The sequence below is a fragment of the Centropristis striata genome, chromosome 11 (assembly GCF_030273125.1).
Source record: "Centropristis striata isolate RG_2023a ecotype Rhode Island chromosome 11, C.striata_1.0, whole genome shotgun sequence".
Lineage (NCBI taxonomy): Eukaryota > Metazoa > Chordata > Actinopteri > Perciformes > Serranidae > Centropristis > Centropristis striata.
Window position 1 is genome coordinate 7,656,821 of NC_081527.1, and position 16,235 is coordinate 7,673,055.

General features: G+C 41.1%; 1 protein-coding gene across 1 annotated transcript; it reads right to left on the reverse strand.

Annotated features, from left to right (window-relative positions):
• Positions 1-102: 102 nt before the first annotated feature.
• Positions 103-14,753, reverse strand: LOC131981091 (caspase-8-like). Its single transcript, XM_059345389.1, has 10 exons — positions 14,493-14,753; positions 13,038-13,175; positions 12,263-12,388; positions 11,855-12,007; positions 7,265-7,366; positions 6,733-6,831; positions 4,650-4,761; positions 4,422-4,549; positions 3,341-3,735; positions 103-1,204 (listed from the first exon to the last, which is right to left on the reverse strand). Exons 1-10 carry the CDS (start codon positions 14,694-14,696, stop codon positions 1,069-1,071), a joined length of 1,593 nt encoding a protein of 530 aa, XP_059201372.1. The 5' UTR covers positions 14,697-14,753; the 3' UTR covers positions 103-1,068.
• Between the last annotated feature and the right edge of the window lie 1,482 nt (positions 14,754-16,235).

The following is a 16,235-nucleotide window of genomic DNA, read 5'->3' on the forward strand; positions in this document are numbered from 1 at the left end:
GCCGAGAACAGATCGAGACCCTGAGTGAGTGGGATCATCATTTACAAAATGAACATCATGCTGTATTGAAGAGGACTTGAAACAATAAACCTGAGACTATAAACTTGTTATGGAAATATTTATTGAAGTAATACATCCAGTGAGAAGTAGAGTCATTTTCCTGTTCACTTACATACTAACAGACTTCTTATAACAGGTTGTGTCACCCCCTACTGGTCATTAGAAATAATGCAGGTTTAAGGTACTTCCATGTTGCTGCTTGGGCCAGGAGGGACGATTGGTGCCACAAATTGCAAACAAGACCTGACAAAATGTCTGTGCCTAAATAAAACATTAGAGTTGAGCATGATGAAGGACTAATTTTCTGTGTTGAACAGAGAGGAAGGTTAGCCGTTAGTAAGCTAATGCCAGCTAATCATTGGAAAGATAAGGCACTTACAAACATACTGCAGCGTACTGCATAGCTTTATATTATATATTATAACACGAGTTGCATTTAGTCAAATAGTAAAGAATAACTTAAAAACTGAACTAAAAAACATAGCTAGCATAAAACTGACATTTTGGATAAATGACTAAGAGAAAGTGCTTGCACAGTTTTCACATTCTCACTGCTGATGCCTGATGTTAGTTCTGGGTTCTTCCATCCCACCACCAAGCAGCTTTTTGCAAATTTTTCAGTTGTTTGCTAGCAGGAGATATCTTTGCAGTTTAGGCAGGACTTGAATGCACTCTGTCTTAATGCAGTATTGTGGAATCTTTGTATAATCTTTGTAATATAGGCCAAACTTTAACAAAAAAAACATTAAATTTACACCTTTTGTTTTAGCAAGATAATCCTCATAGTTGAACACCACTTTTATGATTTTTGAAGTTCAAATGCAATCACTAGAGGCAAAAAGGTAATGTTGATTAAGAGACATCAGATGCTACAGATTTAAATTTATCCTGCCAGCTGTACCTTACAGTGAGACAAAACACACACACACACACACACACACACACAGTAAATCTGAAGGATCTTTGTGAATCGGCACATGTTCAGCATAGCACTTGATCCCCGGCAGCTCACACAAATTTGAGGACGAGCTTCTTGGTGAGGGTGTACTTGGGCTCTGGCATTTGTTTGTGGTTTAGATAGTTTCCTTTGCCGACCTGCCTGTTCACACGTGTCAGCACAGTTAGGATATCATCCATCTCAGAGCTGCACAGAAAAAACAGGACACACGTTACAAATGATACATTTTCCACTAAGAGAGAGACTTATGGTTCCTGATTAGGAAAAAGCCGTATCATGTTCCCTTTTCTGTCAGACCCACTGTTAACACAACTGATGCATTTTACATACACTCTCTCGACAAACAATATCACGCTTCATGAATCTTAAGCCCTACACTTTGGGAACACCATATATATTATCAGAAAGTAAAGAAACACAATATACATCTAAATGTTTTCATATTTCCCCTAAAATGACATTGTTTGATACAACCCATTGACGCTTATCATCGTACCAGTGTGCTCATTCTGGTAAATTACCTGAATTAGAGAAAACACAGCTGGGAAATGACATTTAAGAGTCCTATTATATTGTCTGAGGTGGTCTACTGTCTACTGTACTATATACAGTGTTGCCACAGTTACCTTGAAAAAGTAATCCGATTACTGATTACTGATTACTCCTTTAAAAAGACAACAACCCCTCGCCGCCTCAACATAAAAATGACAACCAGTTTTAAATTGCCAATACTCATTTTATTGGAAGTGTATTTTTAACAGTAACGTACAAACTTAAAAACAATTTCCTGAAAAAAATACATGTTTTTATAAAAAATAAAATAAAGACAGTCTTTCTTGACTTCACTTAAAAACAAATACTCTTTTTTAAATAAAAAATAAAATCAAGACAGTCTTTCTTGACTTTACTTAAAAATAAATACTCTCTTTTTTAAAAAAATAAAATAAAGACAGTCTTTCTTGACTTTACTTAAAAATAAATACTCTCTTTTTTTAAAATAAAAAATAAAATAAAGACAGTCTTTCTTGACTTCACTTAAAAATAAATACTCTTTTTTAAATAAAAAATAAAATAAAGACAGTCTCACAGACCGTTTGGGTTTTTCTTTTATAAATAACTTCGTTTACATTAAAACTACATGTCTCTCAGTCGGCGACTTTTCCTAAATATATGTGTTTGATGGTTTCTGAAGCTTACAACTTATATATAATAATATATTAAAATGAAACAAACTCTGAGCATTTATACCCCGGACTGCCAATAGCGATCATATTGACTGCTGCATATAAACGGCAGTTATAGACCACTTTGTCCAGCTGTGCTGTGTGAATCGCAAGAGAGAAAGAGATGAGATACCGGGCGCGTACGGGCAAAAACTGAAGGAGGAGGATCGGATGGTGGCTCAGGTAGCGATGAGGAAACTGTCACTGTAAGCTGCACACCTGTCAGCTGCACACCTGTAAGCAGCTGTGCTCCATGCAGACATTTCTCAAACTTTATGTTGTAGGCTAAGGACAGACTAGATCATGATTGTGTTGGATATAAAGCGCCATATAGTCATCCTTACTGATTGACTTAACGTAGCCTGAAGGTAGTGCGAGTGTCTGTTGTGAGTTTAGGGGGCACGTCAGCCAGAGCTGTAGTGTGTGTGTGAGTGAATGAGTGAGTGAGACTGCTGCCTGCTGAACAGAGGGTCGCAGAAAAAGGATCTGAAGTGCCCGTGTTTCGGCTTCAAAAACCCGCAGAACTGATCCGAAAACAGCCCAATTTTATCCACCCACCCAAACCCATTTTTACCCGCAAAATAGATTGCAAAACCGCCGATCGACGTCGCTCCCCGAGTCGCAAGAAGAAAGCAAATATATTGTTTTACTAAGGAAAATTACAAAAAAATAGTAACGCACACAGTGACTTGGATAAGTAACTTTAATCTGATTACTGGTTTGGAAATAGTAACGCGTTAGATTACTCGTTACTGAAAAAAGTGGTCATATTAGAGTAACGCGTTACTAATTAATCACTGACTATATATATATATATATATATATATATATATATATAGTACAGTAGACAGTATATATATATATATATATATATATATATAGTACAGTAGACAGTATATATATATATATATATATATATATTCTTCTGTTTCTTTGCATTTTGTTAATAGATAAAAATAAACTATTAACATTTCTATTTTTGAAAGCATTCTTATTTTACAGCATTGCACTGCAATACACCACAGCAAATTCTGATTCTGATCCTGAAAAGTGATTTTTGGGTACTCACACAACAGAACCAGATGGAGGTGTCTCTCACCTTGCTGCTGATCTCGTCAGCTGTCTGCACAGCTCCTGGATGTAGATGGAGCCTGTGGTGGTGTTTCGAAACGTCTTGAACTCCGCCACCGTAGCCATGCCCAGCAGGAAGTCAGCATCACAAGGCATCATCTCGCCCCTCTCAGAAGAACTTGCATCTTCCTCCAGACAAACAACACGTCCATCCTCCTCCAATCTTTGCCTTTGGGGGTCTGATATGGGTCCTCTCTGGTAGTTGCTTCCCTGACAGGCTTGGATGAAGAACAGTTTGGGCTTCCCTGCCAGGGCGCAAGTTCTCCAGCTGGTGAAGGGCAGTGTCAGCTCTCGCAAAGACACCTCCCGCTCATCAGTCCCAAAGACACATCCCTTGTCTCCATGAGTAAGCACGCATACCACCTAAGAACAGAGGCAGACATTCTTTTAAAAAATGTAGTTACGTCTCAATCTAAGTGGATTTTCGATGATGATTCCTTGTGATAATTTAATAATGATGCTGGAGTTAAACATGACATGATTTTGTGTGCACACAAGTTGTAGCTACACTTTTTTAAAAAAGGAATTGTCTTACAGACTATTGTAAAAAATAATGTTTAAAGGAATAGTTCAACACTCTGGAAAAGTTGCTTTCTTGCTGAACGTTAGATTCATGGGCACATGCGTTGTCTTGTCATACATGCCGGCAAAAATCAAATTCTAACCGCATTATCTGGGTGTCTAAATCAGAGTTGGAGAACTGCGACATCAGACACATTTTTTTAAGTGTCATGTAAACATGTCTCATGCACAAAGATTATTGTTACACCCATCCTGTTTTTAGAGTTCACTGTCTCCTGCTATCCAGCAATCACATACAGAAATATATTATATCTAACATTAGTGCATAGCAAGAGGCAATGTTTAAGACTATTGTTTATTCAATTTACGAATACCATCTAACAGCATAACGACTAAAAATGGCTCGCCAAAGTCCACCCACTAGCACCTCTAAAGATTATAATTCTTCTCATGTATTATTTTCTAACTACTTCTTCACAGTAAAATACAGTCTATACAGTAGTTACAGCTCTGAAGGTGTTGCTCACCAAGGCATCATCATACAAAAAGTCCCTTTTGCCCAGCTCTTGTAGTTCATGTCGGATGCGTTCTGCAGTCAAGTTTTCATGTATCACCACAGTGAAGCCGAGCCGGGTGAACACTGTACGCAGGGCCTCTGTGTCACATTAAGGAGAGACATGTGATGAGGATTAACTCTGAGCATCCTCAGCCCTGAAGGGTGCTGGGTAACTAATAAATAAACAAATCACACATACTTGCATCTTCTTGAGTGCCTCTTCGTCTACCTAGCCCTGTTCCCAGGAATTCCTCATTATTGATGACCACACACAAACCACGTGGGATATGAGTCAGGGCGTAGTAATCTTCCTGAATGGCAAAAGCAACAAACACATAGACAAATCATTAATGTTAAATAAATGAATGAATGATAGAGAGGTATATGTTGTGTGAATAGTTTCTTGAAGAGAGGAGGTCTCTCTCTCTCTCTCTCTCTCTCTCTCTCTCTCTCTCTCTCTCTCTCTCTCTCTCTCTCTCTCTCGCATTACTGCAGACCTTTGTTTGGTTATTACTAGGGATGGGTACCTTTCACATTTGAACCGATACGGTACCGATACCCGGTACCAGGGAATCGGTACCGGTACTCAACGGTACCAATTTTCGGTACTTTTGCGTTTGTTTATGTGCTAATAAATGTTAATTTGTTTAATAATAAAATCTCAATTTTTCAATTCAATATATTTATTTCTCAAAATATAAACTTTAAAAAATATATAAAAACAATATAACATCCAGGATGAGCAGTGCTTTATTGTTGAGTGAACGTGAATTTTGTAACATGAAGGTTGCAGTGTTATCAAAGAATGCCGGAACAGAGGTGGTGAGGTGGATGATGCTGTCAACACAGAGGAGCGCTCTCAGGTTGCAAGTGTACGAAAAAAAAAAAAAACAAGGTTGCAAGTGCACGTGTGATTTGTTGTGATGACGTCGTAGCTGTGCGGCGCAGCTCCGGTCAGACAGTATTGTGGCCATAGCATGATGGAATAAACAAAGTTGAGTCGGGCTGCTCTGTGCACATATAGAGGATGACGCAGGAGTCTGAGGGATTTTATTTCAGTGAGGGAGTTTGGAGTAAATTGGCAGGTAATATTCCTGAGTTGAAGAGCGGAGTATTAGCGGAGGACCAGAGATGCAGCAACTAGTTGCTAGCTGCTAATGACTGGTCTACAGAAGAATGGAGAGAGCAAACGGGGTAAGGAAGGTCCAATCTGGAGGCAGACGAAGGCCAAGCCCGAGTAGAGACATTGGAGAGATAGCAGCTGGCGGCTAGCAGGCTTAGAGCCGGCTGTTCGTCTCTGCGCCGGGGTGGAAGAGGGCAGCAGCTAGTGGCTAGTGGCCGCGGTGAGCAGACAGGACCAGACGAGGAGGTAAATAAAAAAATTAAAAATAGTGCAATCGTCAGCACGCTTGTAAATCAAAGACGTCAAATGAAAACAGGTTGAAATCAATGATCAGTTTAAAGTTAACGCTGTTTAGGTACCGAAACATGGTACCGTTTGATTTTACATGAATCGGTACTCGGTAATACCGACGGAATTCGGTCGGTACCTGTAAAAGTACCGAATTCGGTACCCATCCCTAGTTATTACAGATGCTTGTTGTGACCCATTGACTAAACACAATATTATTGATGAGGAGAAGTAGAAGACCATTACGTGCAAGACTCCATCCTGTCTTTACAACCTGTAGAATATGACACGCCCACTTCGGAAAACTGGCTGGGAATCGACTTTTTGTGTTATGAACCAATCTATTATTGATTAAAAATGCTGAGAACGGTTCAAAATTATGAGTGCAAACTGGAATGGAACCTGTCCCATGTTGGTGGAAAAAGGGTCTACCCTACCCTGGTCTACTGATCTCTGCAGTATAAACCTGGGGCTTGATGTAATTTCCTTACCAGACTGTTCTAGCTGTTTTATTATTTGCTTTCATACACTTAGTCATTATATCCATATTACTGATGATTATCAACATATCAGAAATCGCATTGTGTAAATGATTTGTGAAAGTAGGGGAATTTCAATATCTCCCAACCCAAACACACATGCAATTAGAATGATGTCATTTTAAAGCTGTGTGTAAAAACAAAGGGCACAGACTTTAAATTTACAATGCACAGTCTAAATGACTGGTCTATGATAGAAATTCACACACAGAAATAACGTGTGATAACATGGCATGACTTCACAGCCAGTTTAAATAAAATTAATGATAAACTACCAATAACCCTATAAAAATACATAAAAATGTGAACATTTCTTGTGAAATATGTCTTACCAAATGTAAATCCTCTGGGTCTTGCTGAGCCATCCGTCTCTCCAAGTTCTCCAGCTTCATCTTAGTAAGACAATGTGCAGCGGCCTCCTGAGCGATAGCCTGAAGAAGAGCACAATGCATTCCCACACACACACACACACACACACACACACACACACACACACACGTTAAAGTTTCTGATTAAGAGTGCCTTGCCACAATATGTGTACAGATTGGGAGTTTGGTTTATTTATGCTTCGTTTGCCTCAAGTAAAATTCTCCGTTGGAACAAAATAACAGATATCAAGTGGCCTTTGTGAACTTTATGAGTCAAACTGTACATGGAGAATTTTCTCAATATAGGCCTACTGTAAGTCACTAACAATATAAATGTCGCCATTTGAGACAAAAACTCTTAAGTGTTGTTTTTGGTGCTAAATTAAGAGCTGGACAGCCTTTTCTAATATGTCCTCAGATATAAATGAAACATATATATAAAGAGTAAGCATGGTTAAAAAGAGAGCATTTGATAAGTGTGTTGTGTGACTCTTACCATAATTTTATCATTTAGCTCTTTTTCATACTGTGCCTTAAGAGCCTCAATATCTGCCGCCATGTTTTCAGGCAAGTCGAGTTTATATTCGAGGCTCTGAATCTGAAAACAAAGTGGTACAAAGTAAAGATTTACAGTTTACAGCTCCGTCCTGCAGCTCGCCCCTGTGGGAGGCAGACATCACAGCAAAAACGCATTCAAAATCCTCATTGAGTTTGAGAGGTTAGACCCCATGGTGCTAAAATGCTAACTTACTTCCAGGTTTAAGGACTCATTCCTGTGGCACCCTATTTGGTGCTTGCAATGGTTCTGACCAATCAAAGCGGAGCTTTCCTCTTGCTGGCTCGATGGCTTCATTTTACAGAGCACCCCATGTGGGCAGTTACTCAAGCTGACTTATTGAATTCTGCCATTTACATCTCTTTCATTTACGACCTTTGGGATAAAACAACAGTCCTTTAACACCCGCTCCTTGTATTCGTGCAGTAACATGTGTAAATAGCAGCAGTACATATATTGCATAGCTGCCTCCCGTCAGCACACCAGGCCCAAAAATAACTTCACCTTTAAGGCCTTTGCTTTTTAAAACAGCACGATGCTACGGACGGCGTGCCTCAATCTGCGGCAGGCGGCAACCTCCAGGTCTGAGCATGGAGGCAAACCAGGAAGTGCCTTAAGCTGCATTCTACCGAAAATTCCAGCAGGGGGCGCTAAGTGTGGCTGCAAAAACATTTCTGTCCATTCATTTCAATGCAAAATGAGAAAGCATCACTTGATTTATTACCTGAGAATTTTTTTTTAGGACAACACTATAGTCTTAATCGCTAGTGAAAAATCTTCTTCAAGACAATTTGATGTTAATAGTGTAAATAATGGCCCCATTTAGAAGAAAATATAAGATAAAGAATCGTATGATTTGGGGCGTGGCTACCTTTGATTGACAGGTCACTAACAAGGCAAGCCGTCATCAGGAGAGAAGCAGAACAATGTGTATCCACGGCAACGTGTCAATAAAGTTATATATAATGCTATATAGATATAAAAAGGACGTTTAGCGGTTTGTTCTCATAACTTTGACCCTTTCACACTGTATTTTCACTTAATGACAGTTTATTTAAACGTTTTGTTCAGTAAAAATGTCTTGTTCAGTGTTTGGTTGGACTAACAGACACTCCAAGGAGTCGCTGCTCAGTAACATACATTTTGCTTTTGTTATTTGCCAAAACTAACATCCCAGTTAATGCTCCAGTTAATGCTAACATGAATTAGCATAACGTGTGGGCCCACCCCCCACAGAGTAGGGCATAGGTGTCGGGTGCAGTGTGAGTCGGGCAGCAGGCGAAGGCGGGTACCTGGGCATGCTGACCCCCGGCTCCAGCGGCTAGCTCTGGCGACGTGGAACGTCATCTCACTGGCGGGGAAGGAGCCCGAGCTTGTGCGGGAGGTGGAGCGTTGCGGCTGCAAGTCGCGAGGAGAAGGTCTCCGAACAGCAGTTCGGAGTACCCGGCCTTCTTGGAGTCTCTGGGTGGTGTCCTGGAAGGGGTACCGCCTGGAGACTCTATAGTTCTTCTGGGAGACTTCAACACTCACGTGGGTAATGATGATGGTACCTGGAGGGGCGTGATTGGGAGGAACGGCCTGCCCGATCTGAACCTGAGTGGTGTTTTGTTATTGGACTTCTGTGCTAGTCATGGATTGTCCATAACGAACACCATGTTCGAACATAGAGTTGCTCATAAGTGTACCTGGTACCAGAGCAATCTAGGCCAAAGATCGATGATCGATTTCATTATCGTATCATCAGATCTGCGGCCGCATGTTCTGGACACTCGGGTGAAGAGAGGAGCAGAACTGTCAACTGATCACCACCTGGTGGTGAGTTGGATCAGGTGGCGGGGGAGGCTGCTGGACAGACCTGGCAAACCCAAACGTGTAGTGAGGGTGAACTGGGAACATCTAGCGGAGGCCCCTGTCTGCAGGGTCTTCAACTTACACCTCCGGAAGAATTTCTCCAACATCCCAAGTGAGGCTGGGGACATGGAGTCCGAATGGGCCATGTTCAAAGCCTCAATTGTTGATGCGGCTGGTAAGAGCTGTGGCCTGAAGGCTGTTGGTGCTTGTCGTGGCGGCAACCCAAGAACCCGCTGGTGGACACCAGCGGTGAGGGAGGCCGTCAAGCTGAAAAAGGAGGCCTTTCAGTCTTGGCTGGCTGGAGGGTCTCCGGAAGCAGCAGACAGGTACCGTTCGGCCAGAAGGGCTGCAGCTGCGGCAGTCACTGAAGCAAAAACTTGGGCATGGGAGGAATTCGGGGAGGCCATGGAGGAGGACTTTCGGTCGGCCTCAAAGAGGTTCTGGAAAACCGTTGGGCGACTCAGGAAGGGAAAGCAGGGCTTGGCCCAAGCTGTGCTCAGCGGGGCGGAGACCTGCTGACCCGACCTGTGGATGTCGTCAGACGGTGGAAAGAGCACTTTGGTAGGAACTCCTTAATCCAGCCAACACGTCCTCTGTGGAGGAGGCAGAGTGAAGACTCAGGGGAAGACTCATCAATATCCCTGGCAGAGGTCCCCGAGGTAGTCAAAAAGCTACCTGGCGGCAAGGCGCCAGGGTTGGATGAGATTCGCCCTGAGATGCTGAAGGCTCTGGACACTGTTGGGCTGTCATGGTTGACACGCCTCTTCAGTGTCGTGTGGAGGTCTGGACCAGTGCCAGTGGAGTGGCAGACCGGGGTGGTGGTTCCCATTTTTAAAAAGGGGGACCTGAGTGTGTGTTCCAATTACCGTGGAATTACACTTCTCAGCCTCCCCGGAAAAGTCTACTCCAGGGTGCTGGAAAAGAAGGCTCCGGCCGATTGTCAAACCTCAGATTCAGGAGGAACAATGCAGCTTCCATCCTGGCTGTGGAACAACGGACCAGCTCTTTACCCTTGCGAGACTTATGGAGGGTCATGGGAGTTTGCTCATCCAGTCTACATGTGTTTTGTGGACTTGGAGAAGGCCTACGATCGTGTCCCTCGGGGAGTCTTGTGGGGGGTACTGCGAGAGTATGGGGTACCGGGCTCGTTGCTACGAGCTATCCGGTCCCTATATAACCAAAGTGAGAGCTGTGTCCGCATACTCGGCACAACATCAAACACGTTCCCAGTGGGTGTTGGCCTACGCCAGGGTTGCCCCTTGTCTCCGATTCTGTTTGTGGTTTTCATGGACAGGATCTCAAGGCGCAGCCGGGGGGAGGAAGGGATTCGGTTTGGTGACCTTAGAATTGCATCTCTGCTTTTTGCAGATGATGTGGTTCTTTTGGCTTCATCAAGCCGGGACCTCCAGCACTCGTTGGGGCGGTTTGCAGCCGAGTGCGAATCGGTTGGGATGAGAGTCAGTACCTCCAAGTCTGAGGCCATGGTTCTCTGCTGGAAAACGGTGGACTGCCCTCTCTGGGTGGGGAGAGAGGTACTGCCTCAAGCGAAGGAGTTCAAGTATCTCGGGGTCTTGTCCACGAGTGAGGGTAGAACGGAGCGTGAGATGGACAGGCGGTTTGGTGCGGCGTCGGCAGTGATGCGGGCGTTGTACGGGACCGTCGTGGTGAAGAAGGAGCTGAGCCGGAAGGCAAAGCTCTCGATTTACCAGTCCATCTATGTTCCAACCCTCACCTATGGTCATGAACTTTGGATAGTGACCGAAAGAGCAAGGTTGCGGATACAAGCGGCTTAAATGAGTTTCCTCCGTAGGGTGGCTGGGCTCAGCCTTAGAGATAGGGGGAGGAGCTCAGACATCCGGAGGGAGCTCGGAGTAGAGCCGCTGCTCCTTCGCGTCGAAAGGAGTCAGCTGAGGTGGTTTGGGTATCTGGTAAGGATGTCTCCCAGGCGCCTCCCGTTAGAGGTGTTCTGGGCACGTCCAACTGGTAGGAGGCCCCGGGGAAGACCCAGAACACGGTGAGGTGTAGAGAGGCTGTAGTCAGTGATCAGATTCCTCTCCTCCTCCACAGTCCAAATATGGTCTGCTCCCCATATCGGAAACAAGATGGCGACGCAAGATGGCGACGAGTGTAACAATGAACTCGATGCTCCTCTCTGCCTCCCTCTCAACTGTCTCTCTATCCTCCCTCCCCCTTCCTCAACCTCTATCTACTCTATTCTACTCTGTTGATCTGCCCTGTACAACGACATCTATTGCACGTCTGTCCGTCCTGGGAGATGGATCCCTCCTCTGTCGCTCTCCCTGAGGTTTCTTCTTCTTTTTCCCCTGCTAAAAGGGTTTTTTAAGGAGTTTTTCCCTGGCCGCTGTGAGTGTCTAAGGACAGAGGGTGTCGTACCATGTACAGTCTGTGAAGCCCTTCGAGGCAAATCTGTGATTTGTGATTTTGGGCTATATAAGTAAAATTGATTTCATTTGATTGCATTTGATGCTTCTAATGGGCCATTAACCAATGGGTGACGTCACGGTGACTACGTCCATTATTTATATACAGGCTATGATCCGCGGACATACATCTACAGTCAAATTATTAATTTCTTTAGTAAGTCGTCCTCTAATAAGCTTCAAATGGATGCTGGCTCATTATACATTACATACAGGAGAAAATTGTGAAAACACATACCTGATCGATGTCTTCAGACATACTTGTAAACTCAGGATCATGTCTTGCCAGGGTCTCACCCAGATCTCTGATTCGGATCAGGAAATTGTGCAGATCCTCCTGCTCCAGCTGGTACTTTGGTGCATGACAGATTTTGTTTCGCACGCAGGAAACCTACGCACAGAGGTTAAAAAAAGACAGATTCCTTATAGATATTAGTAAAGGTTTTAATGCAACTCAACCCACAACTTGGACACATTCTGTTTATATTGAAGTAGTGATTTGATCACAGCTAATGTCCTTCACTACAACACTAATAACAACTGGCTATATTGACATCAAAAATCAGTGACAGCAGAGAAACACAACATATGTTTATTTCTTTGTTAATTACATGTACTGTATGTGCATGTACAAGACAGCACTTACCTTTTCACACAAATCACCAAGCTCGAACTTCTTAAAATGCTTGCATTGTGTCATGAGACACAGAAGTGAAGCAATGTCAAAGTCTTCCACTGAACTATGGTCCTTGTGACCACATGGCATGTAAACCTGAAAACAGGAGATCATTATCATTAATCATTATCTATATATGTGATCATTAATGTGAAACAATCAGACCAAACCAACTTTACATAAAAATCGCACCAAGCTAATCTCCACCAGACTGAGAGTTCTTTGCTCGTCTTTTTGCGAACAGACCTGACCTGACACAGCATGAATTCAGACCTTTTACACTTTGACATCATGATGTAGTCATGGCAGCATGTCGGCTGCCCTTTGATCTGTCTGTTGCACATAAATCACAACAAAATATTTTATTTTGGGTACACAGTTTTGCAATATCAGTCAGTGTATCCCTGATCATCCTGAACTTGCAGACAGACGTGAAAAAAGCATGAATTCAGACTTTTTTTAACACATCAGCATCATGTTGTAGTTATTTCGACATACTTCATATATTCCTACGTTATATTTATTCTTGTCATTAAAAATAATCAACTGATTCATTTTAATTTCTGGAACAGCTCAATAATAAAATTGTCAAATCTTATTTTAGTTTCTTTTTGTAAGTCATATTTTAGCTTCTTTTTGTAAGATAAGATGCCAATATAAACGTAACTGACTTTGTTAAATGGGTACACATTCCCATTTGACACCCTTTAAGAGATTAAACATGTGATGAAGACTGTAAACGTACCTTTGCCACTTCCCATTTATTTTGGGACCACAGGTGTGGTTTACAGTTCAACCACATCACCTTTCCTCGCTGACTGGTATGGTTGTCCCATATTGCATCTCTCCAAGGACAACACACCTCACAATCTAAAGGAGGCTTCTGTAAAATGGCATGAAATTAGTCAAAAGAGATTTTCCTACAAAAACCTTATCTGAAATTATGGGACTATGTAACAACAATATTGTTATGTTAAATGATGGGGACAAAAAGGGATGCTGGAGGGCTTTCCAGTACATGATTCTGAGATGTCCATTATGGGAATAATGTGCTAATATTTTCACCAGAACACATTTTGGGTAAGATACTACAGAAGCCCTAAAAAGGAATGGTTCCAACACAGATGCAGTTACCTGGGATGCATGCAATGAAAGTACCTAATTTTTCACATCTGAATACTGACAGACATGTATTAAAGAGGAAATCTAAAGTTTAGATAACTGTGGAGCTGTGGGGAGGAGGCTACACTACCTTAGTCTCGATACAGTCTGTGGGTTTGACACAAACATGAGCAATAAGAGGAAATACTTTTGTTTCTTTGCGATAAAAAGTTATGTAACTCCTTATCTCGAGATAAAACATTTGTCGTTATCCCACTATTAGCCCACTATTCAACAATTTTGGGTCGCCCGCCACAATATATAAATATTTACATTTCTTCATGCCACCCTGTGAACTAATATTTTCTACATCCGCCTGTCCCGGCATTGCATCAGCCAGGGTGATAAACTTTTACCTTCAGACATATTTTACATTTATTATCAATATATTTATGGTTTCTTTATTCTACCAGACATGTCACCTGGCATATATACATTTACACACACACATATATATATATATATATATATATATATATATATATAAACCCATTCTTAAATATATCTATGGGTATGATATATGAACATTTATAAAGCGCAATGGATCCCCGCAAAATTGAGTCCAAGCACAGTGGCAAAAATATTCTCTTTATAAAAATGAAGTCATCATCATCATCATCATCACCATCACCATCATCATCATCATCATCACCATCACCCCAGCATTCATTAAAAAAATCACTGTCTAATATTTGGAAAACACTGCAACAGTTTTAACATAAACATCTCATGTCCTATTGGATTTATTTAAACATCGATTGAAATCATACTGACACATTTTAGTTGTTGTTTTTTTTTGTTTGTTTTTTACATTAATAGACTTTTACCATTACCCTTAAATCAATCCAAAAATGTAATGAAAAATGACAATAAAGCTTTTGACCAGCAGGAGGTTTGTGAGCACATGAAGTCTCGAGAATTTTTTTTTTTTTTAAGCAATTGGATGAAAAGCTTCAAGGCTTCATGGGGCTTCATCTGGACATCACTACTTTTCACTCTTTAATTTCACATTAAACATGAAATATGTTCCTGTCCATACCTCGTTTGGTCGTGGTTTCCAGCTCTTAAAGTCACAGTTATTGACACACGGATCCGCGCCGCATTCATTTTGCAGTTCACGGTGGAACTTTTCAGTTTCCTCATCGATGAAAAACACCAGCGACTTCTCAAGACACGTCAACGCCACAACGCCTCTGAACCAATTCTGTTGTTTTGGCTCGTTAAATGCCCAAAACGTCTCCATGTAGGCCTCTAACAAACGCAGTTCAGCTATGGACTTTGTGAAAGTGAAAGTTTTCAGAGGAACTGGAGTGACGCGTTGGACATCAGCCAATCAGGAGGACGCTGTTGTTCATGACGCAATTGTTAGTAATGACCCTTTTGTTAACTTGGTTTTCATGTATTGGGCCCTATTTCTTTACAGACCGTTTAGCTACTGCCCACTGACTTGGTTTTAAAGCTACTGTTGTGCATTTTTGCTGTCAAAACATTTTAAAATTAATTTAATTTAATTGGGGTTTTTTGTGGGGGAGTGGGGCCCGGCTGATAGGGGATGTGGGTAATTCTCCAGTCCATGTTTGTAGCTTCTGGTGGAGGGGAAAACAATTCTATGTTCTTTATTGACTTTGTGCTGTGTAAAGGTACCTCCTGGTTAATCCCATCTGCTAGTGAACACCAAAACATTTTTTTTAAAGCAGCAGTTTGGTGGTATACGCTACCAACAGTGGTGGAAGAAGTATTCAGATCCTTTACTTAAGTAAAAAATACTAATACCACGCTGTGAAATTACTCCACTACAAGTAAAAGTCCTGCATTCAAAACTTACTGAAGTAAAAGTAGCCTACAAAAATATCAGCATTAAAATGTACTTAAGGTATCAAAAGTAAAAGTACTCCTTATGCAGAATGGACCCACTCAGATTGTTTTATTTATCCTAAATATGTTATAAGATTATTTGTATTGATGCATTTATGTAACAAGCGTTTTAATTTTGTAAAGATAGGGCTCATTTTAACTACTCAATATAATGTTATGAGAAAGTAACTAAAGCTGGAAATACTCAAGTAAAGTAAATGTACCTCAAAATTGTACTTAAGTACAGTATTTGAGTGAATGTACTTTCCACCATTGGCTACCAATAGGCTTAAGAACCTATAAGTCAGTTTTATAAGCTTCCAAATTAAAGAACCGAATCTTTAACAAGAGAAAGAATATACAGGTGTATACAGATGTGAGACATCAGCAACAAGAAGTGGAAAACTGTGAGATCTTGACAATCAGTACGCCGAGCATTGCAGTAAGCATTTTGTCACTAAGTCATGTATTTGTGATACTCACGAAGTAAGTTTTTTGTTGAGATATTATTATTATTATTTATTTATTTTATTATTTGGGGGGTGGGGCTGGGGGATTATTGCAATTCTATAATTTAATTTTATTCTGTCTAATTACATACTGTTGCTAGCATTATTATTATTATTATATGCCGTTAGTACAGTACAGTATATATGGTATATGATATATGATATAATATATATATATAATTTTATTATTATATACTGTTTATACTGTTCAGTAATAATAACATTACCATCATATCATCAGTACCATTACAATATTATATTGCCACTGCACCTTATTATTTATTTATGTACTTATTTTTATTTATTTATCTTGTGTTTTTGTACTATTGTCTTATATTTTTTATTCCATTGTATCGTTTTTATTGTATTCAATCTGTCTGTCTGTCTGTCTGTCTGTCTGACATGCTGTTGCGTTAATC

Coding starts and splice junctions, on each gene's coding strand:
- LOC131981091 (XM_059345389.1), bottom strand. CDS start 14,696: ATGGAGACGTTTTGGGCATTTAACGAGCCAAAACAACAGAATTGGTTC. Junction 12,008..12,262: donor TTGGTGATTTGTGTGAAAAG/GTAAGTGCTGTC, acceptor CTCTGTGCGTAG/GTTTCCTGCGTGCGAAACAA. Junction 3,736..4,421: donor TTTTGTATGATGATGCCTTG/GTGAGCAACACC, acceptor CTCTGTTCTTAG/GTGGTATGCGTGCTTACTCA.